Source organism: Nelumbo lutea, chromosome 2, assembly GCF_056320005.1.
Source record: "Nelumbo lutea isolate HS-2025 chromosome 2, American lotus-T2T, whole genome shotgun sequence".
In the NCBI taxonomy this organism is placed as follows: domain Eukaryota; kingdom Viridiplantae; phylum Streptophyta; class Magnoliopsida; order Proteales; family Nelumbonaceae; genus Nelumbo; species Nelumbo lutea.
The window spans coordinates 5,122,136-5,150,047 of NC_142685.1; the positions used below are offsets into that span (position 1 = coordinate 5,122,136).

Here is a 27,912-nt window from a genome sequence, read left to right on the forward strand (position 1 = left end):
TCTTCAATAGTAGGTTCCAATCGCGCGGTGTCAGGTCTTATTGGCAGGAAATCGCGCGGTTCCAATCCGAATCGGCTCTCACACCTAGCGCCTCACACGCACATACTAGGAACATGTCCCGTATTTATTAATTATTATTCACGAAAAAAGTTCCCAATGCACGGTGGATGTGCATATGAGGCGCTCATGTGTGAGGAGCAGATCCCGTCCCTTAAGCGAGGCCGGTTTCTGGCCAAGCGAGGCTCTGTGGCCGATGGACTGAACGAGTAACAGCCCGAATGTATTAATAAGACAGTCACTTGGTCGGCAATCTCTCCACTCCCGACGAAGAAGGGAAGGAGCTTGTTTATTCTTCGTAAAATCTGCTCGGTTCGTCAGTGATTATAGCTTATTCGTCATTTGTCAAATCGTTCGATTAATTTAATTTAACATGGAATACATGGAAGCTTTGATCACTCAAATACAAGGGCTTTCGGGTAGCGTGGAGGATATATCTCATCTTCACAATCTCTTGAAACTGACCGAGGAATCTCTCCAATCTGAGGCGCCACGATTAGCTTCTTTCTTGTGGCAGCTCGACCCCGCTAAACAATCTATTGGCTATCTCTATATCCTGTAAGTTGCTTTCCTTCTTTTACCAAAGAAAAAAAGTTGTTTTCCTTCCAAACTCTCCCGCATTTGTACTTCCTGCTACATTGTGTTTTTCTTTTATCCTCTTTGAATTATGGGGTTTTACACGTTTTGTCCGGATCTTCGTGACATCCGATTACTTCTAGTCTTATTGGAAGTGAGTTTTGATGCATCGACATTTTAACAAACTAATTGGGTTAACTATGGAATGGGTTTTGTTCCCTTGATAGTGTAAAGAAGTGCATGGGCACATTATAGTCCTGTTTCTGTTAAATTTTAAATGGATGAACCTTTCTTTCCGTTCAGTTGGATATGGAATCGTTACGTTGCTGAATTTTGTGTTTTGACTTTCTTTAAAGTTTTCGAGTCGATTTTTGGATGACTCGTTTTGGTAAGCACCAGTCATGTTATTCTAGGGTTATGGTACCTTAAAGAGCATGGTCTTATGCCCTTGATGATATGGCATTATAATTAAGTCATATAAGCAGAGAATTATTGTTTGAAGAAGTGATACCGATTGTGATGATTCCGAACTCGATACATGTAATATTGGTACAAAGTAATCTACTTTTTTATCATGGTAGACCTACTATAGCTGGGTTTGTAGCCTAAATATGAATAATCATTTGGGGTTGTAAACGGTATTGCTTCAGTTCCATTCTTCGTTGCTGTATAAAAATTTGGCTTCTTAGTTCTCGCCTTTATTCATGTTTCTGTGACCTCCTTTTTTTCCTAAGAAATTGTAACAATAAATGTGTTTGGAAAGAAAAGGAAAAGTTGAGAAAATCATTGGATATAAATGAATCGATGTATATATTCAGCTCTGTTATCTGGTTATTTGATCAAGCTGTATACCTTTCTGGTGTTTGTGGTTTGACAGGGAGGCATATACTTCTGCTCCAATATCAAGAGAGCAACCTAGTGAATTCATTATGCCCGTCTCTACCTTTATCAATTCTTGCTTAGCAGAGCAGATATGTTTGGCACCTGATAAATGTATTCTACTGTTCACAACAAAGTAAATTTGTTCACCATTGTCAGATTTCCTAATGCTCCTAATTGGTCTAAGAATTAATTTCTTATAAATGCAGTTGTATCTGTTTGCAAGAGGTTCAAGGATCAAGTTGTGCTGCTTCAAGAACCATTATGGGGTGTAGCTCCCATGCGTACAGCTGTACAAAAGCTTCGGTCTTCTTCTGAACATTTAACTGCTTTGCATCCGGATTTTCTCCTTCTTTGTTTATTGGCAAAGAGCTATAAAACTGGATTAGGCATTTTGAAGGAGGATATTTTTGAGATTGATCAACCGAGGGACTTCTTCCTATATTGCTATTATGGGTAATATCTCTAGTTTTTTCTACATCGCTATTATGGGTAGCAGTTAGTTTTGTTGCCTTGTTTATTATAATATATAATTTGTGCCAGGAAATCACCTTTGAGAAAGTGTTGTCTAAAGTTTTCATGAACCCAACTTTTTAAAAAGTAGAGTTATGTATAAATTGCAACAGATGGAAACAAGGAAATTTTGTTATTATTCATAAAACAAATGATACTTCATTTTTTTAAGGCATATCCTTATTTGAAACAGTAAAAATCTGCTGAACTCAAAAAAATATGAACAGAAAAGTGGTTTCTTGAAGAGAGAAGGAGAAGAAGAGATTTTGAAAGAAAAGAGAGCCATAATCTGGCCGCCCCCTTCACTTATTATTTATACTAAAAATAATAGAGCAATACAAAGACAACTATGCCCTTATAGGGCGTTAAAACATGAAACAACATATATAAGACTAAAAAACATAATAAAATTTGGACTCACATAACTACTGTGGTCCCCACCACATATTTAACAACTAATATAAAACATCTACTCAGAAAAACAACACAAAACTGATTAATCTTTAACACTCCCCCTCACATTGGGAGTAAATGTCACACATTCCCAACTTGCGTAGATCATGTTCAAGCTTGTTTTTTGCCACCCCTTTAGTGAGAACATCAGGCAAATGCAACTTTGAAGAGACATAAGGCAAATAGACTTCTTCGGCTGTTACCCTTTCTCTTATGAAGTGTCTATGAACTTCAATGTGTTTTGTCCTGTCATGCTGAATTGGATTGTGTGCAATATTGATTGTAGCCTGATTGTCACAATACAACATCATAGGTTCCTCTGCTTTCACTTCAATTTAACTCAAAAGAGATTTAACCCAAAGAAGTTCTGAGACACCATGAGCTATGGATCTATACTCAACTTCTACACTAAACCTTGCCACAACCGCTTGCTTCTTACTCTTCTAGGAGATCAAGTTTCCACCTACAAAGGTACAAACTCCTGATGTAGACCTCCTATCATCTAAGCATTCTGCCCAGTCTGCATCTCTTTAGGATTCAAGCCCGTGGGCTAAAACGCATGCTCAAGCTTGTCCAGGGGCCGACCCGGCCTGTTGGGCTACCCAGCCCATGAATAGGTCTACTGTAGTGGATCCCTTTTCATAAGGGAGGATTGAAGGGGGCTTTTGATCGTAGAGGATTTGAAATGGATTAGTGCTAGTAGAAATGTGGTACGTAGTGTTGTACTAGTACTGAGCCCAGGGAAGCCACTACACCCATTGAGTGGGTCTCTCCCCCATGAAGCAGCACAAATAAGTTTCAAGGCAGTGGTTTGCCACCTCCGTTTGTCCATCATATTGGGAGTGGTAACTAGTGGAATGACATAAATTAATGCCCTATAGGCAAAAGAATTCTTGCCAGAAGTGGCTCATAAATATAGGATCACGATTAGCCACAATTGTTGTAGGAGTGCCATGAAGCTTGGCTATTTCTTGAACAAAAAGTTTTGCTACCTGTTGTAGGTACATAGTGGTCACTAAGACCATTAAAGTATAGAGGGTGTCAAACCAACGCTACATGGATGCCTACAATGAATCTATAACCCATTGCACGTTTGCGATGAGTTCATCGCAAATCTGTGATTGCGATGAACTAATGTCCGGGACAGGTGGCGATAAACTTCGACTAGTGCGAATCTGCGATAAAGCTAAGACACGTGCGGGTTTGCGATGAACCCCAAACACGCGCAAATTTGCGATGAACTCTGAACACATGTGGAGTTGCGATGAACCCGACACCATTATGGAACTGCGGAATCATAGTAGTTCGGGAAATGCTGGTTACACGAGCATCTTTAAATTACGCATGCGGGTTTAATGAAAGTATGCCCGCCAAACGATGATGTCACCCAAGCCACGTCAGTATAACAGGGTCAGATACGGGAGAGATCCTCTTTCCTAATAGGAAAGAACTCCTTCCTTGATAGCCTTAACTCTCTCTATAAAAGGGGGAGAGCAATTCTTCCCTGGGGGGAGACAACATAATACAACTTTGACCTAGGGTTTCTGGGAGAGGGGCAACTCCCTTCTCTCCTCTCTTTCCCTCTCTTCTCCACATTCCTTCTCATCCCCGTTGCCATCTCCAGACTTTCGGAGACTTGACCACCCACCAACGAGAACACTATTCCCTACTTACACCTGTAAGGATAGAATAAAACCATGAAGTGAGCATATTTGCTCAGCCTGTCCACCACTGTTAAGTCACTGATTTTCCTAAGGACTTGCCGACTTGGGCAAACCTGAAATGAAATCCATTGAAATTTTGTTCCACACCTGGTTCGGAATGGGAAGTGGTTGTAGCAGTCCAGCCAGGGCCTGTGTAAGGTATTATGTTGCTGGAAAATGGTGCAAGCTGCCATGAAGTCCTGAACCATCTTCTTCATGCTGTGCCAATAATAAACGGTAGGTTCTCAAAATACCTGAATGACCACCAGGTGGTGTTTCATGGAATAATTGAAGTAATTCTTTAAAGTGTCCGGACTGAGAGGCCAAAACTAGGAGCCCCTTATAGAATATATTGGGCCCAACATCAGAATAACCTGGAATCAGAGAAGGATCTTGCTACCACTTTGTTTTGATCAGGCCCTGCCCACTGTTGTTTTGGGCCTCACTCTTAATTTGATCAACCAAGGCATAACTGGGCCTGGAGGCATGCAATTGGGCTAGCTCTTTGGAATGAGAAAGCACATTTGCCACTATATTCAATGGGTCTGACTTGTATTCAATGGCAAAATCATAGCGCATTAACTTTGATGCTCACTTTGTTGTTCAAGGGTGAGAACCTGCTGGTCCAAAAGATGTCTTGGACTTTTCTGGTCTGACTGAACTATGAATTTCCTCCCTAGGAGATAAGAAGCTCTCCGTTTGTGCACTGAAAGGGTCACAACAATGGGTTCCTTCTCATATGTGGGCTTGTTGTGGGCCAAAGGAGAAGGGCCTTGTAGTAGGCCACTGGTTGGCCACCTTGCATGAGAATGGCCCCAATGCCTCTTCTTGAGGCATCAAACTCTACAACGAACTCCTTAGAGAAATCTGGAAGAACTGGGGTAGGTGGGGAGGTAATGGCTTGCTAATGAGAGTCTGCTCAGCTTGTGCAGTCCATTCAAAGGAGTCCCTCTTTAAGAGTTGAGTCAGTGGGGATGCCAAGGTTCCATAATGCCTAATAAATCAGCGGTAGTAGCCTATTAATCCCAGAAATCCACGCAAGCTTTTTACAGACCTGGGCTAGGCCTAAGAGGCCATTGCATCCACTTTTTCAGGGTCAGTCTTGACCTGGCTACCTGAGATGATGTGGCACAAATAGTGTCCGAAGGAACACTTGGAGAGCTTGACAAACAGTTGGTTCTTCCTGAGGGTATCCGAGGTACACTTGAGATGCTCCATGTGAAGGGCCCAAGTAGGGCTGTAGACTAAGATATCGAAGTGATATCTCTAAGGGTGGCACATTGGGTGAAAACATTAAAGTTGTTTGCTGACTTTAAGACAGAAGACTTCTTCAGATCTTGGGGAACAATTGTTAACACTGCTTCTAGAAAATCTAGAACAAATGAGGTCTGGTCCCCTCCAGCGGCTGGATGGAGGAAATTAAACTTTGATTGTAGCTGTATGGGAAATCCTGGACCATCGGGTATCGGTGGGGTGATAAGGGAAGAGAATGGGAATATTTTAGCCATATACTTAGGCCCTATTCAGCATGGTGATGTGGTGAGATCAGAACTGATGGCAGCAGTGTTGGTGTTGAAAAAGCCAAAGAAATGGGGATTAACAAGCTGATTATTGAAGGGGACTCAAATTGTTGTAAACTGGCTGAAAAAGGGGGAAGGAGTAATATGGAAGCTAAGAAATGAACTCAGGCGCTTCAAGCAGATATCTAAAGACATGTTGATCCAAGTTAGATGGGTTAGGAGATCAGCTAAGAGTATGGCTGATGGGCTAGCTAAACAAGTGATTCAAAGACAATCTATATTCTGGGCTGATTTGTAATTAGTGGTTTTCTTCTCTCGGGCTTATCCTTCTGCTCACAACTTCTTGTTGTATATGCTTTGTTTAATCTAATCAATAAATAAATTCTGTGTTGCTGATAAAAAAAAAGATATCGCTGAAGAAAACCAAGATATATCGATGTAGGTGAGGTCTGAATATTTCATTCATCAAACTTTGGAACGTTGACGAAGTGTTAGCCAAACCGAAAGGCATGACCAAAAATTTGTAGTGTCTGTCATGAGTGCGGAAAGCTGTCTTGTGCACGTCTTTCAAATGGACACAGATCTGGTAGTAGCCAAACTGGAGATCTACCGGGTTGTATCAAGCCTTTGTCAAGCATTTCTTGTACACTTATTTCGATCTTGACCCGCTGACAGTGAGGGTATTGGTAGGGCCAAACCTTGGTGGGTTGGGCTCCTGTTTGAGTAGGAATCCAATGATCATGGGGTCGAGAAGGAGGAAGCTAGGTAAGCTCTACAAATACATCAGCGTACTTGGCCAACAATTGTTTCACGGCATCATACCTCGAAGAATCTAGGGGATCCTTTGGGGTTATGAGAATGGGTTTTGCGCACATGGACCCTAAGTGGACCAGTGTGGGAAATTCTAGGTTCTGATAGTATTTAAGGACCACCTGGGTGGAGTCGGAGGTGGGCCAAATTGGTCATAGGCCCTGGAGGTGATTATGGATGCCATTTAGGGATAAGTTCATTGCCAAGTGGGCCAAATTGCAGGTCCCCTGACCTAGTTGACATAACTACTGAATCCTTAGGACTAAATTAGATCAATTGAACTCTAATGAGTATAATTCCCCTTGGAACAAATTGTCTTGGATCTTGAGGCTCACATTCTTACAAAGCCCATCACATCATATGTAATGTACATTAGCTACTCAAACAGAGAAGGGTTCAGTGGGCTGAATTGGCATACCCATTTGTTTGGTCAGTGTGGAATTGATGAAATTAAGGATAGAGACTCTCTGGCCCAATATGAGCCCATCAACCCTCATAGTTTGGTGTGACTGTAGCCCAGTTAGGGCCTGCAAAGAGATCTCAACTGGTTCAGTCTCTTAAGGAACCACCTCCTCTATGTCGGTCTAGCCTAAACTGGGTTCAACATCCTCGTCCGATGGGTCATCAATTTGAAGAAGGAAAACTTGCTGGGTCTTGCAATGCTGCCCCGGGGCAAAATTTTCCTCGTAGTTATAACATAGACCCCTTTCCTGGCAAGCTTGCATCTCTGTCCAAGATAGCTTCTTCATGGGTAGGCTAGTTGGAGGATTGGCCTTAGTTAAACTAGGTTCAACCTTGGGTGGAGGGGATTTGAGTATGGGTCCACCAGGTCGGCTAAGCCATTTGAGATGGATGAGCCATTATTCCTGTAGCTTTGAGAATATGTGGTTGTCCCACTCGGGTTTTATGGAGCTAGTTTAGAATTGGTGGAATGGTAGTGCCCCAAGGGCCAATTGGGAGGGTATGAAATTTCATTGGAAATTGAAAGAGTTAAAAGCAAAGATTAAGGAATGGAATATCCTCCACTTTGGCAGAATTGAGGAAAGGAAACAGGCTATGATAAGTCAAATTGAGGGGTTGGATGCAAAGGAAAATGAAGGCACATTTGGTGATAGGGATAAATAAGAGAGATGGGAGCTGAGGAAACAATTAGAGGACATACTGTATAAAGAAGAAGTTAGTTGGAGACAAAAATCTAGACATAAGTGGGTGAAGGAGGGAGATAGAAATACCAATTTTTTTCATGCAATGGCCAACGGGAGGAGAAGGAAAAATTTGATTGCAAAGTTGGAAATTGATGGGGCGCCCCTTACTCAACAGGATGAGATTGGCAGGGCTTTTGTGGAGCATTTTAAATCAATATATAGAAGGCCCCTAAACCAGAGGATTTGGTTGGAAGGTTTAGATTGGCCAAAACTTTTGGAAGAGGTAAAGGAGTGGCTTGAAAGAAAATTTGAGGTGGAGGAAATAAGGGAGATATTGAAGTAAGACATCCCTAAACCAGGTCCGGATGGTTTCACTATGGCCTTTTACTAGGATCGTTGGGAGATATTGAAGTAAGACATCCTTAAAGTTTTCAATGAATTTCATCAAAGGGGGGTGATTAACCCGGGGGTAAATTCAACTTTTATTGCACTGGTTCCAAAGAGAGTTGGAGCAAGTCACACGAGAGACTATAGACCTATTAATTTGGTTAATAGTCTGTATAAAATCATTGCTAAGGTCTTGTCTAGAAGAATCAGAGAAGTGCTTCTAGATCTAATTTCACAGAATCAAAGGGCATTTGTGGGAAATAGACAAATTGTGGATCAAATTTTAATTGCTAATGAGTGTGTGGAGGTTCTAAGGAGAAGAAAGAAGAAAGGGATTTTGTGTCAGTTAGATCTTAAGAAAGCTTATGACATGGTATATTGGTCATTCTTAATGCAAGTGATGGTCTGCTTTGGCTTTGGGGTAAAATGGTGCAAATGGATCCTAGGATGTATTGAGATTGTTAAGCAAGAGCAAGAGCAAGAGAAGAGAAGAGAAGAGAAGAGAGGAGAGAAGAGAGGGAGAGAGGAGAGGAGAGCCGAGAGGACTGAAAGCCCCTTCAGAACTTCCGGGGCGAAAGAATGATATATTATTATTTATACTAGTACAGTCGAACAATATAAACATAGGAGAAATTACAACAGTACCCTTATGGTACTAAACCTGAATACATAAACAACTGACAATCCTCAAGTTGGAGCATAGATATCAATCATGCCCAACTTGTCACAAAGATCATGATGTCTGGAAAGGTTTAAACCCTTTGTAAAGATGTCTGCAAGCTGGTTCTCAGAAGTGACATAGGGGGTACACACTTCGCCTGTGATAACTCTCTCTGATAAAATGCTTGTCAACTTCGATGTGCTTTGTTCTATCATGTAGCACCGGATTGGCAGCATTGCTTATAGCTGCTTTGTTATCACAAAATAGAGTTATAGGTTTGATCACTGGGAAACCCAACTCCCCCAACAAATTCTTTATCCACATGCCTTCAACAACCCCGTGGGCCATAACACGATATTCAGCTTCAGCACTGGATCCAACTACCACATTTTGCATTTTACTCCATGTAACAAGGTTCCCTCCTATAAAGGCGCAGTAGCCACTGGTAGACTTTCTGTCACTTTGGGATCTAGCCCAATCTGCATCTGTATAAACTTCAACTTTCAAATGCCCGTGCTTTTGAAACAACAAACCAGTACCCGGATACTTCTTCAGATATCGGAGGATTCTCTTTGCTGCTTCAAGATGAGAAGACCTAGGAGCATGCATGAATTGACTGAGGACACCAACAACATATGCAATGTCTGGGCGAGTCATAGAAAGGTATAATAATCTCCCTACAAGCCTCTGAAACTGTTTCACATCCTTGAGCGATTCACCACAGTTGTCACCTAATTTATGGTTGGGGTCAATGGGAGAGTCAACTGGCTTCACCCCCATCTTTCCAGTGTCCTGAAGTAAATCTAGGACATATTTCCTTTGAGAAATGAAGATACCCTTCTTTGATCGGGCAACTTCAATTCCAAGGAAGTATTTGGCAGGTCCTAGATCCTTCACTTCAAACTGAGTGGCAAGAAAAAGTTTCAATTTCTGAATTTCATCCTCCCAATCACTAGTAACAATTATGTCATCCACATATACAATTAGAGCAGCAATTTTACCTTCTCCTTTTTTCACGAACAGTGTGTGATCTGATTGACATTGCCTGTATCCTTTCTGCTGAACTGCCACATGGAATCTACTGAACCAAGCTCTTGGTGATTGTTTCAGCCCGTATAAGGACTTCTTCAACTTGCACACTTTCTGTTCATTGCCTTGGGCTAGAAACCCAGGAGGTTGAATCATGTACACTTCCTGTTCAAGGTCACCATTCAAGAATGCATTCTTGATGTCCAGCTGGTGTAAAACCCAATCCAGATTGGCCGCAAGAGAGAAAATGACTCTAATGGAATTCATCTTGGCAACGGGGGCAAAAGTTTCTACATAATCAACTCCATACACTTGAGTAAATCCCTTTGCCACTAAGCGAGTTTTATACCTTTCCACTGTTTCATCAGCCTTATGCTTGACTGTGAACACCCATTTACATCCAACTGGAACCTTTCCCTTAGGAAGGTCAACAAGTTCCCATGTGCCATTTTTGTGAAGGGCATTAATTTCTTCCCTCATGGCATTTGTCCATTCAGGAACTGAAAGAGCTTTCGTCACATTCTTAGGGATAGGAACATTGTCAATAGAGGTAAGAAAGGCACGAAATGAGGTTGAAATGTTCTCATAGGAGACAAAGTTGGAAATGGGATGTTTAGTGGTGCACAATCTAACACCCTTCATGTGAGCAATAGGGCGGTCAAGATCATTAGCAGTAGAGGAATCATTTTCAATAGATTCAAGGACATCATTGGGAGCCAAAATACCTGAGTGAGTATGATCCTCCCTCGAGGAGTCTGGTGGCACTGGAGGTACAACTTCCGGATTCTCTACAACTCTTGGATTTGGCTGGCCTTTGCGACGACGAGAAAAAACACGAAAAGGTGGAGGGTCAGGGAGAGAGGGAAGTTGAACCAGTTTCTCCTCATGTCTACACTCCCCCTGAGGAGAAACAGGATAGAGAGGCTCATCTTCAAAGAAAGAAACATCCATGGAGACCTAGAATTTACGAGAAACAGGATCAAAAACACGATATCCCTTTTGAGTGAAGGAGTAACCAAGAAATATGCAAGGTATAGCACGAGAATCCAATTTCCCACTGGTGGGAGACAGATTTTGGACAAAACACCGGCAACCAAAGACACGAGGAGGAATAGAAAGAAGGGGAGCCTTAGGAAAGAGAAGTTGATGTGGGGCTTTGTACTCTAACCGACGAGAGGGCATACGGTTTATAAGGTAAGTGGAGCAAAGAACAGCTTCAAGCCAAAACCGTTTGGGAACATTCATATGAAGTAGTAAACCTCGAGCCACTTCAAGGAGATGTCGGTTCTTCCGTTCGGCCACACCATTTTGTTGTGGTGTGCGGGCACAAGAGCTACGGTGAAGGAAACCATGCGAAGCAAAAAATTCCGTGAGGTCACTATGAAAAATGTCTTTTGCATTATCTGATTGGAAAATTTGGATTTCAGTTTGAAATTGAGTGAAGACCATCCGCTGGAAATCTTGAATGATTTTTGGTACTTCTTCCTTGGTTCGCATCGGGTATACCCAAGAAAATCTAATAATCATCAATGAGGGTAATGAAATACTTGTAGCCACTCTCAGATGGTAAAGTAACAGGGCCCCACACATCAGAATGAACAATGTGAAATGGAGATTCATATTTACTATTTCTTTGGAGAAAATGAGTTCTACAATGCTTACTCAACTGACACGTTTGACAAGAAAAATCAGAAACAGACATTGACTTAAACAGTTATGGGAATACAACTTTCAAAGACTCAAAAGACAAATGACCAAGACGACAATGCCATAAATAGATTTTTTTCTTACAGGACTGACTCATAGACTCTGTAACATGAAGACCAACCTTATTCTCCAGCATGTAAAGTCCATCAGCCATACGACCCCTACCAATCGTCCTCCTCGAGGCCAGATCCTGAATCACACAATGAGAGGGGAAAAAAGTCACCGAGCAATTCAAGGAATTAGTAACACTACTAACAAAGAACAAATTAATGGGAAAATTTGGAACATGAAGAACATCAGAAAGGGTAAGGCCAAGAGGAAGAGAGAGAGTTCCTTGACCAGCTATGGAAGAGTATGATCCATCGGCTAGTCTCACCTTGTCTCTTCTAGAAAGAGGGTGATAGGTTTGAAAGTAAGAGGACGTACCAGTCATATGTTTTGATGCTCCAGAATCAATGATCCATGGAGAGTCAGGGGTGTGAGAAGTAACATGGAAAGCAGTGGCAGGGTTTCCTGATGTAGATGCAAATGAGGTTGAGGGAGGAGTATCCATCTGACGAATTGCTTTACCATAGAGCTCTAAATGGTCACGGAAGGAATTCATAATGTCCTCCCTCGGGTCAAGTCCAGTGAGATGTGTCTGAGTCACAGTAGAAATGGGGGGCTGATGCTCCTGAGTAGCCATGTTGGCCATGTGATGTTTCTTTGTACTTTGCTGTTCGTACTTCTTATTCACCTCTGAACCTTGCTTCTTAGTTAGATCTTGAGCCCATTTTGGTTTCCCATGAAGATCCCAATAGGTATCTTTGGTGTGTCGGGGTTTCTGGCAATGAGTGCACCACAATTTTTCCTTATCTTCTGTTTTTTTCTGGAGATCTCCTTTCCGGGAAGAAGATCCCACACCAGTAGATACACCCCCTTTTGCAACTAACACAACAGCATCCCCACCAGGGCTGTTCATCAAATTTCTCCTGCTTTCTTCAGATTGTACAAGAGCATAGACTTCCTGAACAGAAGGGAGATCCTTAGAGCTGAGAATCTGAACCCTGATAGATTCATACATAGGATTCAGACCATGTAAGAATGCAAACACCCTTTGCTGGGAGACAAGCTGTTTGTACTTCTTAGCATCCTCATCACACTTCCAATCCTCACTCTGGTAGTGATCCAACTCCTTCCAGGCAGATGTTAAGTCAGAGTAATAGACCGATAAACACCTCTCCCCCTGTCTACAAGTAGAAGATGCTGCCTGCAGTTGATAAATTTTGGCATAGTATCGCAATTCTGAATATCTAGACTTTGCTTGTTCCCAGTTTTCATTCGTAGTTTCAGCCCACATGAAATTCTTCCTGATTTGAGGTTGCATGGAAACCAAGAGCCAGGACATAACGATACTGTTCTCCTGATTCCATCTATCATATTCAGCACTCCCGGAGGATGGTTCTTTTATCCTTCCATTAATATAGCCTATCTTCCCCCTTGTAGTGATGTATAACTTGATCCCTCTTGACCACTCTAGGTAATTTAAACCATCAAGAGGGACAACAGCCATAGGAAAGGATAGGTCACCCTCACCCATTCCTTTCAGCATTGAGGAAACTCTAGATGTGGGTGAATCTTCACTACTCATGATTTCGGGTTTAAGAAAAAAACAACCACCAAAGGGGTACTTCTGTACAAGGCAATTATAGAAACAGGTCCTTCTGACCTACGGTTTCACTGGGAGCAAAGACTGAACACTGCTGTTGCAGTATTGGAGCAGGTCTGTATAACCTACGGTCTTGTAGGAATCCAAAAAACAACACTGCAGTTGCAGTACATAACCAGGTCTGTATGACCTACAATTGTACAGAGGTCATATGACCCCCCAACAGAATGGAAAATACAAGGTGAAGTTCACCACACCCCTAATCGGCAGGCCTGGTAGCCGAACAGTCAATGACTGAGATCAATACAACATCTGCTTTAGGGCATCAACAGTCCATCATAGGGGTAAAGAAATACAAAAAAAAAATTGTCGAATACAATTGCTTTGTTAAAGAAATACAGTCCATCAATAGTCCATCAATCGGCTGAATAGTCAATCCGTAGGGCAGCCGAACAGTAAATGAACAGTACCTCTCTTTAACTTCAGATGATAGCCTCTCTATAAACTAGAACTCCCTCTACGAACCTCAGATGATGGCCTCTCTACAGTCGAACAGACAATGAATAGAACTTCTGGGCTGGAAGATGAAAAGTCTCTATAACTTCTGGGTCGAACTGAATACAACTGATTAGCAGTTCGACGGATACAGCTCTGGGAGATGAAGAGACTATCTGCTCGACATTAAACAACAGGTTTGCTTGACACCACCCTTCAGGTCTGGACGACTTGCTCTGATACCATGTTGAACAAGAGCAAGAGAAGAGAAGAGAGGAGAGAAGAGAGGGAGAGAGGAGAGGAGAGCCGAGAGGACTGAAAGCCCCTTCAGAACTTCCGGGGCGAAAGAATGATATATAATTATTTATACTAGTACAGTCGAACAATATAAACAAAGGAGAAATTACAACAGTGCCCTTATGGTACTAAACCTGAATACATAAACAATTGACAACAGAGACTTGTCATTACTCAATCCTGGTGAATGGGTTTGTAATGGATCATTTTCCATCTTCTAGGGGAATTAGACAATGGGAGACCCCCTTTCCCCATTTCTCTTTACTTTGATAGCAGAAGTGTTGGGGAAATTAATAGAGAGGGCAGATTTGAGGAACCTAGTAAGGGGGTGGAGGGTTGGAAGAGACGGGTTGCCTATCACACATCTACAGTTTGCTGATGACACAATTCTATTTTGCGGAGGGGAGGATGTGAGGTGGGTTAGGAATTTGATGAAAGTAGTGCAATTATTTGAAAAAATGTAAATTTGAAGATCAATTTTGATAAGAGTTGTGTGGTAGGGGTGAACATGGAAGAAGGAGAAATGAGGGATAGGGCTGAAATTTTGGTATGTGAGATGTCATAGTGGCCTATGATTTAGTTGGGGATGCCTTTAGGGGATAATCCGAATAATAACAGTTTTTGGAGCCTCGTAATTGATAGGTTCACAAAAAGGTTAGCCTCTTGGAAGAAGAATTACCTATCTCTGGGTGGCAGAATCACTCTGATTAAGTCTACATTGGCTAGTTTGCCAGTGTATTACTTATCCGTGTTTAGAATCTCAGAAAAAATAAGTGGAGTGCTGGAAAAGTTTATGAGAGATTTCTTATGGGAGCCAGGGGAGGAAAGGAAAGATATAGAGTGAATTGGGAGTTAGTTTCCAAGAGTAGAGATGAGGGTGGCTTGGGATTAGGCAATATCTGGAAGAAAAATGAAGCCTTGTTGGGTAAATGGTTGTGGCGGTTTGGTAGGGATAGGGATAAGCTGTGGACCAAGGTTATATTGAGTATTTCATGGACAGGCGGATGATGGCTGGGACTCTAGGCTTGTGGCAAGGACTAAGCGGGCCTCTCCTTGGAAATCCATACATGCCATTCTTCCATCCTTTTTGCAGCACATCAGGTATGATCTTTGCTATGGGAATCAGGTTAAATTTTGGGAACACTTGTGGGTGGGGGATGTACTGTTGAAAGACCAATTTCCCTCATTATTCTCTTTCTCCTGTTTCAAAGGGAAGTGTGAGGCTGACTTATTGGTCCGTTTTGAGTCAAATTTCGGGTATGATTGGGATTTGGGTCTTAGAACAGGCCTTAGGGAGTCAGAATTAGGAATGGTTGTTGACTTAATTCAGATCTTGGATGGGGTGGTTTTGGACCCGTCAAAAAGGGACAGTAGAATTTGGACTTTATCCTCCTCTTGGGTTTTCTCTTGTGCTTCCTTCTTTAAATCCTTGGCATGACAGATCAGCATTTCTATTCGGTCTTTCCCAGTCAAGGAAATATGGGGTGAGCCAATCCTTCCAAGGATTGGAGCTTTTTGTTGGGAGGCATTCCTGGAAATATGTAACAATGTGATTTACTCCAGAAGAAAAGGCCAAATTGGTGCTTATCCCCAAGCTGGTGCACCCTCTGGAAGGCTAATGGTGAAAGCTCCTACCACTTACTAATTTCTTGTCCCTTTGTTTCTGATATATGGTAATGGTTTATCGGTTAATTTGATTGTAGGTGGACCCCTCCACCAGATATACAAAGCTTGTTTGTCACTTCTTTCCTTAAATGGCCTAAGAAAAGGGGTAGAGTTATGTGGAGGTGTGTGAGGGCTGCCATTTGCTGGACTATATGGGAAGAAAGGAACTCTAGGACCTTTTCTGATAAGGAAAGGAACAAAGAAGTTATCATTGAGGCAATAATGGTTAGGGTGGTGCATTGGCTGAAGTCTGTAGATATGTTTGCTGATGTCTCTACAGATATGCCGCTGAATAGCTGTCTGGAAGTGGCAAATTCTGCTCCTTTTTCATCAGTTGCCTCTCTTTTGTGGTCCCCACTAGGCCCAGGGTGCATAAAAATGAACTTTGATGGCAGTAGTGAAGGTAATCCTGGGCCCTCGGGTGTTGGTGGGGTGTTCAGAGATGAGAATGGAAAGGTGATTGCATTGTTTTCAGGCCCCATTGGGAATGGTGACTCTCTCAGAGCTGAGATATGTTCCTTAATGGAAGGCTTAAGAAAGATAAAGGAGTTGAATATTCATAGACTGTGGAAATATGCAAATGAGAGAAGGGAGGCTAAATGGCTAACTAGGGGGTTGGAGGTTCAGTTTCAATGGGTGAAGAGGACTGCAAATGCTTTTGCAGATACATTGGAAAAACAAGGGGTGGGAAGGGAACATATGTTTTGGGCTGTACTGTAATCATATTTTCTCTTTCCTTTCTTGGGAGAGTTAAGCCTCTTTACCTCTTCCCGGAATGTTGTAATATTATTGTCCATTAATAAAATGATTTCTGTTATTGATAAAAAAAATTCTTCCTATAATTTTGCAAGGCCTATTGTGGCCAAGATTGAAGTCAGCTGCATAGCCTTGACTTTGATTCGAATATTATCTCTTTACCCTCTGATGAAACAACCAGTCAGAGCCTTCTCAAGCCATCCTTGAATCCTCGTGGCTTGTCTCTCAAACTTGAACTGGTAATCTCTCACTGTGCTAATTTGTTTCAGTTTTGAGAGGGCTTCATCATAATCATCAAAGCCTGATGGTTCGGAGCATATGGTGAGTGCTTTTGTGTAACCTTGCTAGGTGACCTAGGGGTGAGTTCTTTAGTACCATTGGTACTAGAGGATTGTTTCTCCATCCAGACGGATGGAAGCAATCGGCGCTCTCTAGTCTCTAGTTGATCGGGGTTTCATGGTACTTGAAGGACCTTTCATCTTTCTAGATCCATGGGATGGGGTCCTCACTTGAATACATGGGGAAATCCAACTTGGCAAACTGTTCGGTGAAGCTTCCTCCCTTCTTGTTGGTATTGTTGCTCAAACGTTCACCATCATTGGACTACCACGAAAGAAGATAGTCTCTCTCATTGGACTACCATGACTTTATGGATCTCATTCTCCATATGACATTCTCTCATCCATGGCATTAGATTGGGTGGTGGCCATCCCTTGAATCACTACTCTAATACCAAATAATAAGTTTGGACTGTTACTGAGCTTCTTCAAGGGAGCTTAACCTCCTGAAATGGATACAATGGAAGCGGGAAGGGAGATGGGGAGAAGGAAGAGGAGAGGAGAGAGGAAAAGGGAAATTCGGTTGTTATTCTTCTGAGCAATTCATTACATAACAACCATTTTATAGTGGCTTCTCCTGATCACGATTGCTAGCTAGGCTGTTTGATGTGGCCTTCTAACATAGACAGATGAGCGTCACAAAAGGAACATAGCTGCAGCTTGCTGGATCATGGCCCTGAGCTGAATGAGCTGGATCTGAAGGGCTAGGGTCCTGGCCTTAGAGATCTAGGAGGCCAAGGCTGCTGTGTAAGATTGATATTGAGAAGGCCTACGATCATGTCGAGTGGGTCTTCTTGGAGGAGGTTCAAAGGCTGATGGGCTTTGGGGGAAAATGGAGCAGTTGGATATATGCATGTGTTATTAGTTTCTTTTTCAATACTAATGAATGGAGTATCTTCATATTTGTTTTAAGCTTCCAGGTTATTGAGGCAGGGTGATCCTTTGTCCCCTCTGCTTTTTGTATTGGTAATGGAAACTCTCAATCTATTGATTAGTAATGGAGTGCAGTTTGGGCTAATTAAGGGTTTCAAAGTAGGGACTGATGGTCCTTGTATTTCTCATTTACAGTAAGCATATGACACCTTAAGATTCTTGGATGCTTCAGTCGACCAAGTTCTTAGCTTGAGAGCTATTCTGGTCAAGTTCAAGATGTTGACAGGTTTAAAGGTGAACTTAGCAAAGAGTACTATTGTTGGAGTTGAGGAAGTTAGCAGTGAAGTTTTATGGAGTTGTGCTGTAGTATTTGAATGCCAAGTTGGAGAACTTCCTTTCCGGTATTTGGGGCTGCTGGTTGCGGCTAAGACCTCTGCACTGTCTATTTTGAGCTAATCATTGAAAGAGTGGAGAAGAAGGTTGACAGGTGGAAGGCTAAGTATTTGTTGCTGAGGGGGCAGAATTGCTTTGGTGGGAAGTGTCCTTTCTAGTATGCCAACATACTACATCTCTCTCCTGAAAATTCCAGCTGAAGTGGCTAATACGATTGAAAGAATGCAGAGGGAGTTCTTATGGGAAGGGGTGGGGGGATCTAAGAAGTTTCATCTTATCATTGGGCCTTGGTAGGCAGGCCAAAGAAGAGTGGGGGTTTGGGGATTAGAAGACTGAAGGTTTTCAATAGGGCTTTGCTGGGTAAATGGCTATGGAGGTTTGGCTTAGAGAAGGAGAAGGAATCTTTATGGAGGGGGTTGGTGATCGGTAAGTATGGGGTGGTTGGTTTGGATGGGAATCAAGAGAAGTATTGTCCTCTTTTGGGGTGAGTGTTTGGAAAGGAACCATGAAGTTTAACCAAGAATTTAAAAGTCTCACTTGCTTCTTAGGGGGGGATGGAGCTAGAATAAAGTTCTGGGAGGGGATGACTGGTGTGGAGTGGGTAGGTTGTGTGAGATTTGTCCAAGACTTTACAGGCTGGTTGATCATGATGCTCCCATTAGCCATTGTTATGAGATGAGGGGGGATAAGGTGATTTAGAGCCCTAAATTCAGGAGGCCCCTTTGGGATAGGGAGGTGGAGGAATGCCTTAGGCTGCTGGAAGTCTTGAAGAAGTCAAAGATATATAGTTCTTCAAGGGATGAGCTGTGGTGGAAGGAATGTAAGAATGGGAAATTCACGGTGAAGTCCTTCTATTTAGTTTTGATAAAGTATCAGTTGGGTGAAGATAGATGTAAAGGTGTGTGGGGTAATCCAGTCCCACCTAGGGTGGAAGCTTTCGCATGGTTGGTGGATATGGATGACGTTCTTACCACTGACCATTTTAAATCCAGAGGCTTTTGTTTGGCAAATATATGCCTTGTATGCAGGGAAAGTGAGGAAGCAGTTCTCCATTTGTTCTTCTCCTGCAGGTTGGTTAGTATGTGCCCGAGATATTACTCAACTCTGTTCGGCATGCAATTGTTTCTTCCTGGCTCTCCTGCTGAAATCTTTTCCAAGTGGCGGCCTTTTAGTGGTAATAAGAAAGCTAAAATAGTGGGAGTTGGAGAAAGAAACAGAGTGTTGGTCCATTTGGAGAGAAAGAAACAGGAGAGTGTTTGAAGATAATCAGTGGAAGTTAAGAAGATTTTGGTGTCTATTGGAAGGGCTGTTACTGATTGGATGCTCATCTTATCTGAGTTTGCTCAAGTGTCTGTGTCAGATTTAGGGTGTAATTTTCTGTAATTGGTCTTTGGTGTCTTCTCAACACCAGTCTGTATGTTTTGATGTTTTATTTAAATGAAAATTTTCTGTTATTATAAAAAAAGGGTCCTGGGCTTGGAGCTGCTTGTGATCTTGGATTCTAACATACTGCATGTATGCACATTAGTTTATTGCAAGCTTCCTTTTCATGAAAGATCATTTTTTGCATTTGACAGTATGAATATATTTCTTGGGGCCATTCTGTTCCTAAGGAACATATTTCTTACAGCTTTGCTATCACGGTGTTTGTTTTGGCTCCAGATAGAAGGAGCAAATGTCGTTTCCATATGGGACTAGCCCAATAGAATCTTTCTTTAGGCCCGGTTGCAATCTATCTTTTTGTTGTTATATTGGTGCTATTGTGATATAAGATACAAACACATTAGTACCTACATATCATGAGGGATTTTCATGCACTGCCCATATTATGCGGGATTTGAATTTTGAACCAAGTTAGCTGTGGCTCCTTTGATTTATCTACATGCCAGTTGTTACTAGTCTGCTAGCCTAGCAACACAGTGAAGCTGCATACCCTTTGACCCTTTGATTCAATTTTGGATAAAGTTGGCTGTGATCCATATTAATACCTGCATATATTTGAGTTCAGTATTTACCACCAAGTTTCACATTGAAACCAAGAGGCTAATCTTTAATTTCTTTTTTGGTGCATTACATAGATAAAGGGTGACCAAAGTTCATGTGAACTAATAATCCCAACTAGACATGTGGTTGACTGGTCCTATGTTGGCTCCAACAATGGTCATATACATGGCCAATCCTATATTATGATCAATTTGCCAGTCTGATTATCATTTCAGTGGTCCTAACTGCCATGGGTTTGCTTGCTTATGAAGTCCTGTCAAATTTATGGCCAGTACTCTGTATTGGATGATCATGTCGTTAGGCTAGATAACTTTTGGGCTTTAGCCCTACCAATTTGGTAGGCTGTATCAGTGTTTTGTATGGCTGTTATTACATCGAAATTTCTCCTTTGTACATATATTAGGTGGCCCTTTCCATGCACAATGTGTAATTTTGTATTTTCATGAACTTAGTGTTGTGCATATATGAGCCCTTTATCTTTATTTGCACGATGATTGACTTTTTTTTTTTTTTTTAAATTGTACTACATAACCACTCAAATTCTTTTGCAGCCTTACATTGACTTGGCAAATAGTTATAGCAGTGGTACAATTTCGGAATTAGAGAGCTGTGTTGAGACAAACAAAGAGAAATTTGAATCCGTGAGCCTTCTTCTATTTTACTCTGTTTTATATTTTCGGCAAGTCCTTTAACATTGAATTATGAGATCCTTGTTGAGACAAATTGGGAGTACCTTTAGTGACATTCCATTGGAAAATTTCTAGTGTTCTGGGAACAGAAAGGCTACTGTTTTCCTCTGAACCACAGACATCTTACTGCTGGAAATCTTCTCTTCATCTAAAATGCTTGGTTTTCTTCCCAGGACAACAACCTTGGATTAGTAAAGCAGGTTGTATCATCTTTATATAAGAGAAACATCCAGAGATTAACGCTGACATACTTGACTCTTTCACTTCAAGATATTGCCAACACAGTGCAACTGAATACTCCCAAGGAAGTAGAGATGCATGTTCTTCGGATGGTAAAGATTGGGACTTTGTTCCATGCTAACTTGTCATTTATTTTAGAGCTTTTCTGTTGAGCACGATTTCTTGCTCTCAATCCTCAGATCCAAGATGGTGAAATATTTGCAACAATCAACCAGAAAGACGGGATGGTCAGCTTCCATGAGGATCCTGAGCAATATAAGACATGTGAGATGATAGAGCATATCGACTCATCAATTCAGAGGTATTTATTAGAGTTTGGCCTGCCTATTAGACTGATAACAGTCAAGGAAAAAGAGGAGAGAGAGAGAGAGAGGAGAAGAGTAGAAGAGAGGACAAGGAGGAAAAGGTCTGGTTCAAAAGAGAGAAAAATCAACCCTCCCATTTGGCCAGATCTGTTTTATATTACTAAAATATTGTAGAAAAGTCAACATGTGCCCCTACTTAAGTTAGGGACATTAGATCTAACATAAACTTACACATCAGCACCTAACCATAAGCACAAAGACAGAAATACCCCTACATACTCGACACTAACACTCCCCCTCAAGCTGGAGAGTATATATCATATAATCCCAGCTTGTTACATATGTAGTCCACTCTACCCCGACTCAATCCTTTAGTAAACATATCTGCCCACTGGTTCCCTGTGTTGACATATGCAGTGTCTATCACTCCACTCAGCACCTTCTCTCTAACAAAGTGACGGTCAACCTCTATGTGCTTGGTTCTCTCATGAAACACCGGATTAGAGGAAATATGAACTACAGCCTGATTGTCACAGTAGATCTTCATCGGAGTATCAACACTGTATCCCATCTCCCGTAGAAGGTTCCTTAGCCACACTAATTCACAAGTAATATGTGTCATAGCTCTATATTCTGCCTCTGCACTGCTTCTTGCCACAATTGTCTGCTTCTTGCTTTTCCATGTCACCAGATTATCCCTAAGAAAAGTGCAATAACCTGTGGTAGATCTCCTATTAGATATAGAACTGGCCCAATCAGCATCAGTATATCCTTCTATTTCAAGTTTTCCACCACTTCTATATATCAAACCATGACCAAGAGCCCCCTTTAAATACCTCACAATCCTTAGAACCACATCCCAATGTGGAACCAGAGGTTTCTGCATGAATCGACTTACCACACTAACTGCGAATGAAATGTCTGGCCGAGTGATGGTTAGGTAGTTCAGTTTACCTACCAGCCATCGATATCTACCAGGGTCTTCAAACACTTCACCCATATCACTGCTCAACTTAGTGTTTGTTTCCGTAGGTGTTTTAGTTGGTTTAGCACCTAACAAACTTGTTTCTTCAAACAAATCAAGAACATATTTCCTCTGACACAAGTTAATACCATGCTTAGACCTTGCTACTTCTATCCCCAACCAAGGTCCTTTGTCTGAAAATGTTCTTGCAGAAAAGTCTTTATCCTGTTAATGCCCATTTTTTCATTTCCAGTAATGACAATATCATCTACATACACCACCAATAGGATCTTCCCTACCTGAGAGTCATGACTGAAGATTGAATGGTCAACTTGGCACTGTTTCATACCAAACTTCTTTAACACTTCACTAAATCTGCTAAATCATGCTCGAGGAGACTATTTAAGCCCATAAATGGCCTTCAGTAGTCGGCACACCTTACCATCCTCCCCTTGAGCAACAAACCCCAGTGGTTGCTCCATATAGACCTCCTCAAGCAGATCACCATGCAAGAAGGCATTCTTGATATCAAGCTGATAGAGGGGCCAATCATACACGACAGCAAGAGAAACCACAACACGGATTGACCCAATCATAGCAACCGGGGAGAAAGTCTCTGTGTAATCAATACCATAGGTTTGGGAATACCCTTTAGCAAACAGTCTAGCTTTCAACTGCTGTACACTACCATCAAGACTTAACCGTATAAACCCACTTACAACCAACAACCTACTTACCGGGAGGAAGAGTGGTGAGTTCCCATGTATGATTATGGGCCAGAGCTGAGAGTTCTTCTATCGCAAGACACCATCTTGGAGAGGCAAGGGCTTCTTGGACATCCTTAGGGATGACACCAGAGGATAACAAAGAGATAAACTAGCGATGAGAAGCGGAAAGGTGAATTAGTGAAAAATAATTAGAAGTAGGATGAAGGGTACAACTGCCTTTACCTTTCTGCATGGCAATGGGAAGATCAAGATCAGATACTAGGGTTGGTGCTAGTGTGGGAACAACTACTGGATCTGTTGACGATGATGGAGCTGAAGGAGGAGCCGATACATGTGGGCGATGTGTATACACGTGATGGATAGGTGATCGTTCAACAGGTGGTGGTACCGGAGGCAAGGACTTGGTCACAACTAGAACAAGAGGAACAAAATCCACAATTGGAAGAGGAAGGGGAGGAGGTGATGAAGAGGAAGAAATATCATCGGACCCCAAGAAAGGTGGAGTAGACTCAAAGAAGGTAACATCAGCACACACAAAGGAATGTCGAGAGTTGGGATGATAACACTTATACCCTATCTGAGTTCGAGAATAGCCAAGGAAGATGCACTTAATAGATCGTGCATCTAACTTGTCCTTTCCTGGCTCCAGATTATGAACGAATCAAACACACCCAAAAACCCGAGGAGAAAGAGGAAACGAAGACAAGATAGGAAACAATGTGGTGAATGGAGAATGACCATCAAGGATAGACGTGGGCATCTGGTTAATCAAGAAGCAAGAAGTAAGCACTGCATCACTCCAAAAAGATTTGGGGACATTCATGTGATGCATGAAGGACCGAGTTGTTTCCAAAAGATGACAGTTCTTTCTCTCAGCCACCCCGTTTTGTTGTGGGGTGTAGGTACACGAAGTCTGATGGATAATGCCATGTTGATCTAGGTATTCTTGAAATGATGAAGAGAAATAATCACGGCTATTATCGAAACGAAAAATTTTAATGTGAACACCAAATTGGTTGCGAATCTCAGCACAAAATTTTTGGAAAATGGTAAACAATTCACTTCTTTCTTTCATTAAATAGAGCCACGTCATCCTTGAATAATCATCAACAAAAATAACAAAATATTTATATCCATGTTATGACATTACTTTATAAGGACCCCAAACATCTGAATGAACCAAAGAAAAATGACTCGAGATATGGTTATCAACTCTAGGACTAAAGGGAACATGATGATGTTTTCCCAATTGACATGACTCACAATCCAAAACAAACAGATGACTCAATGAAGGAACCAAAGACTTCAAAACTTTCAGTGAAGGATGACCAAATCTACAGTGCCCTTGGAGAGGAGAAAGAGACGATTACAGAGCTGTTGACGTACTTCCACCACCATCAAGATAATATAATCCATAAGCTTCATGCCCTCCACCAATCTCATCCTCGTCTTGAGATCTTGTAAAACACACGAAGAGGGGTAAAAGGTAATGGAGCAATTAAGAGACTTGGTCAACTTACTGACATAAGATTAAAAGGAAATTTAGGGATATACAAAACTGAGGATAAGGTTAAAGGGTCCATGTTAACATTACCAACACCACAAATGGAAGATGTGGAACCATTAGCAAGGGTAACAGATTGTGATGTTGGGCAATGAGAGATGGAAGAAAACACACCTGGAGTTCCAATCATGTGATTGAAGGCTCCAGAATCAATAATCCAGGGATTGGGTGTGGATGCCAAACAAACTATACCTGAGTGTGCGAGAGTGGCCGTGTTTTGTTGAGATGTGGCCTGAACAAACCTCTCATACTCTTCACGGGGAACACTCATCATCTCCTTCCCAGTAACATTTGTGGATGTAGAAGATATCTAGTCAGCTGAATGACTCTCCTGTTTGAAGCTATTGTCACTAGTCACGACATGATTGGCCCAAGTTGAGGGTGGACCATGCAAGCCATAGCAATAATTAATGGTATGTCCATCCATACCACAGTGTGTACACCTCCTCGGACCCGAACTACATCCTCTGCCATGGGCTCCCCTTGAATCTCGACCTCCAGTACAACCACCACCATGGTTATATGTAGGTCCACTACCACTACTCCAGCCATATGCCAGTCTACTGCTGCCATTATGGCCAGACTGAGCTCCTCGAGCTCCACCTCTAACACCACGGCCTCTGGATACTGCAAAGGCTGATCTATCGGAAACTTTAGGGTTCTTGGTAGATCCAATGGAAATCCTCCTAAGTCAAGAAACACCTCTTCTAAGGAAGGGAGAGTTGACCCTCCTAGTATCTGAGCCCGCACTAGTTCATACTCAGATTTCAGCCCCACCAAAAATTGAGTCACATCAAGTTGTTCCTTCTGTTGTTGCTGAATTTTGACATCAGAAGTGAGGGGTGATAAACATTCAATTCATTATGAGTGTTTCTCATACTAGCATAGTACTCCTCAAGACTCTGATTACCCTGTTGTAGATTAAAGTATTCCTGATACAACTGATATACTTTGGTTGTATTGTCTTGGCCCGAATACAGTTTCTTAGCATGGTCCCACACTTCTTTGGTAGTATCAAGAAACATGAAATTTACACTAATCTTGGGTTCCATACTATTCCATAACCATGTGATAATCTGTGCATTTGCTTGCTCCCAATCATCATACTCATGACAAGGAGGAAATGGTTCGAATGAGAGAAAAATCAACCCTCCCATTCGGCCGGATCTGTTTTATATTACTAAAATATTGTGAAAAAGTCACATGTGCCCCTACTTAAATTAGGGACATTAGATCTTACGTAAACTTACACATCAGTACCTAACCATAAGCACAAAGACAGAAATACCCCTACATACTCGACACTAACAGTATTCAATCCTGCAAACATTAATAAAAGCTGGCTCATGAATCTTCTGTTAGTTTAAGCAGTACACTGAAATCATATGTTCTGGGTTGTTATGGCTCAGTGTGCAATAATTGTTTTTCCTTATTTTTTCATTATATTTGTATTTTGTACATGTGTTTGTTTTGGGGCAGAGTGGTGCACTCAGAGGATGCCGTTCATGAAATCTCTTTGACAAATCAATATAATCAGAAGAGAACTGGATTAAAGTATGTCTAGCAGCTGAAAGTACCTATAAAGGGATCAATGACTTCACCTTTTTCTCAGGATAATGTCATTGTCCAAGAAGCTGAGTGCTGTAGATGAACTCATTTCATATGATCCTGCTTATCTGGCAAAGGTATGTCCCATCATGAATTTTCTTTCCTTGCCAATTCTGTAATGACTTGCATTCCTTGCTGCTAATCAAATTTTGCTTGCGTCCAGGCTGGGAAGGAGCGGCAGAGATTCGATTTTGATGACTTTGATACTGTCCCTCAGAAATTCAATTTGTAATGTGAACTGAATGGCAACACATATTGTGGAGATTTCTCTGTATGTAAAGCCCACAGAAGGAACAGAAAAAGAATGCCGAATGATCCAGGCAATGATGTTGATAACCAAGTTAATAATGGTCTCTTGGGGTATATTATGTTAAAAGGGGCTGCAGAAGTTCTTATTTTATCTGAAGCTTTTTTCCATGTTGGGATTGCGGCCATGTTGATGAGAAAAGAGAGGTCTTGTGTTTAAGACCCTGGTTCTGTTCAAAGCGTCACTTTCTTCAATTTTGTATTTGGACCTTGTATAGATTTATGAACTATTTTGTTTGAGCAATCTGCTTGTGTAGTGAAAAAGTGGGTTTTATCAGAACCCCCCTTCTGATCCATGCCATGGAATGCTAGCGGTGAGCTATAGCCATTACATGATATACAAGAAAAATTAAATCATACTTCGCATGATAACATATTCGGCTCAAGTACCATAATGAGATTACGCAAGAGGCAAGAGAATACAAAGAAATATAGCCAAATCCGTATGAATGACAGCAAAAAGAGAGAAAACTTATATGATAATCTTTTATCCCTCTCTCTTTGCAAAGCATATGCCATTCCTGCAGCACTGCTGCCTGAAGTGCATGTTGTTCAGCCTCCTCAGCTGTCAACTATTAAAGGGTTGAAGGACCCTTAGATTTACCATCTTCTTCACCATTTTCCTTCGTTTTCTCTTTGCTTTCTTTTTTTGATTCTTCTTCTTCTTCCTCTCCCTCTTCTTCTGTAGGTTTTGTAGGTTGAGGTGGTGGTTGGGCTGCTTTGAGCAATGCAATTCGTTCCATTGAGATCCTTAGCCTCTACACAGCAGCTAACTTCACTTCATCTTCGGGCATGTATTCTACACCCTCATCTGTAATGTCATCTAACCATCCCTGCAAATCTGATCCAATTTCCTTTGTGATTGATGCATCAGAGGCTCGGACTACAAATTTGCACATCATGATTGTTGTCTCATCTCCCAGATCAACATTTCTGCTCACTTCACTGGCACCAAAGATCATCATGCCAATAAAACCCCCATACCAAGTTTTTGCAGCAAAGCATAGCTGTTCCAGAAATGAGAAGACAATAACAATGAACCAAAGTTGAATTAACATCAAGTCTGGGGCTACAAAGATCAAAAGTCAAAAACACCCATAGCAGGATATCAACATGAAGAAAGAAGAGGATAAACCTACTTGAAAACCAGCCACTGTTCGGAAAATGTGAGAACAAACCCTATGGAAAGGCTTTGAAGAAAGAGATTTCAAACCACTCAGAAATGGAGAAGCTCCATATTGCTGTGCAGCAGTAGCTTTGAAACCACTCCCTTCGTAGGTATATGCACCTGAGTACTCCAGAATAGCAGGTAAACTAGGCTATAGGTGGAAGTATTCAACAGGTGAGATTTTATGGGGCAAAAGAAGCTCAGTTAATGGTATCTTGTAAGGTTGACACCTCAAGACTACAGGTTCTCCAAATTCTGTTCTTGAGCTCCATTTTGTCTCATGAATTGAGGATCATCTTCAGTATAATCACCGTTACCATATTCCCCTCGGGCACTAATTCCGTGGAAGGGGTAGTACAATACTTGAACCCAAAGGGCACACCTCTCAAAGTTGGAGGCACCAACAGTCACACTGCAAAATACTGGATCCT

General features: G+C 41.7%; 1 protein-coding gene and 1 pseudogene across 2 annotated transcripts in view; one reads left to right on the top strand and one right to left on the bottom strand.

Moving 5' to 3' along the window:
- The first annotated feature begins 122 nt into the window (after positions 1 to 122).
- Positions 123 to 26,557, top strand: LOC148868229 (COP9 signalosome complex subunit 3-like). Its single transcript, XM_088968511.1, has 11 exons — positions 123 to 615; positions 1,511 to 1,626; positions 1,722 to 1,968; positions 15,584 to 16,261; positions 17,560 to 17,633; positions 17,745 to 17,913; positions 20,403 to 20,550; positions 20,772 to 20,930; positions 21,018 to 21,139; positions 26,012 to 26,084; positions 26,171 to 26,557. Exons 1-11 carry the CDS (start codon positions 431 to 433, stop codon positions 26,237 to 26,239), a joined length of 2,040 nt encoding a protein of 679 aa, XP_088824637.1. The 5' UTR covers positions 123 to 430; the 3' UTR covers positions 26,240 to 26,557.
- LOC148868230 (protein TPLATE-like) overlaps positions 25,876 to 27,912 on the bottom strand; it is a 35,459-nt pseudogene continuing 33,422 nt past the window's right edge. Inside the window, exons 6-7 of the transcript XR_016108152.1 lie at positions 27,453 to 27,910; positions 25,876 to 27,320 (exon numbers count right to left, since the gene is read on the bottom strand). The product of XR_016108152.1 is annotated as a protein TPLATE-like (transcript). The remainder of the gene's footprint in view (positions 27,321 to 27,452; positions 27,911 to 27,912) is intronic.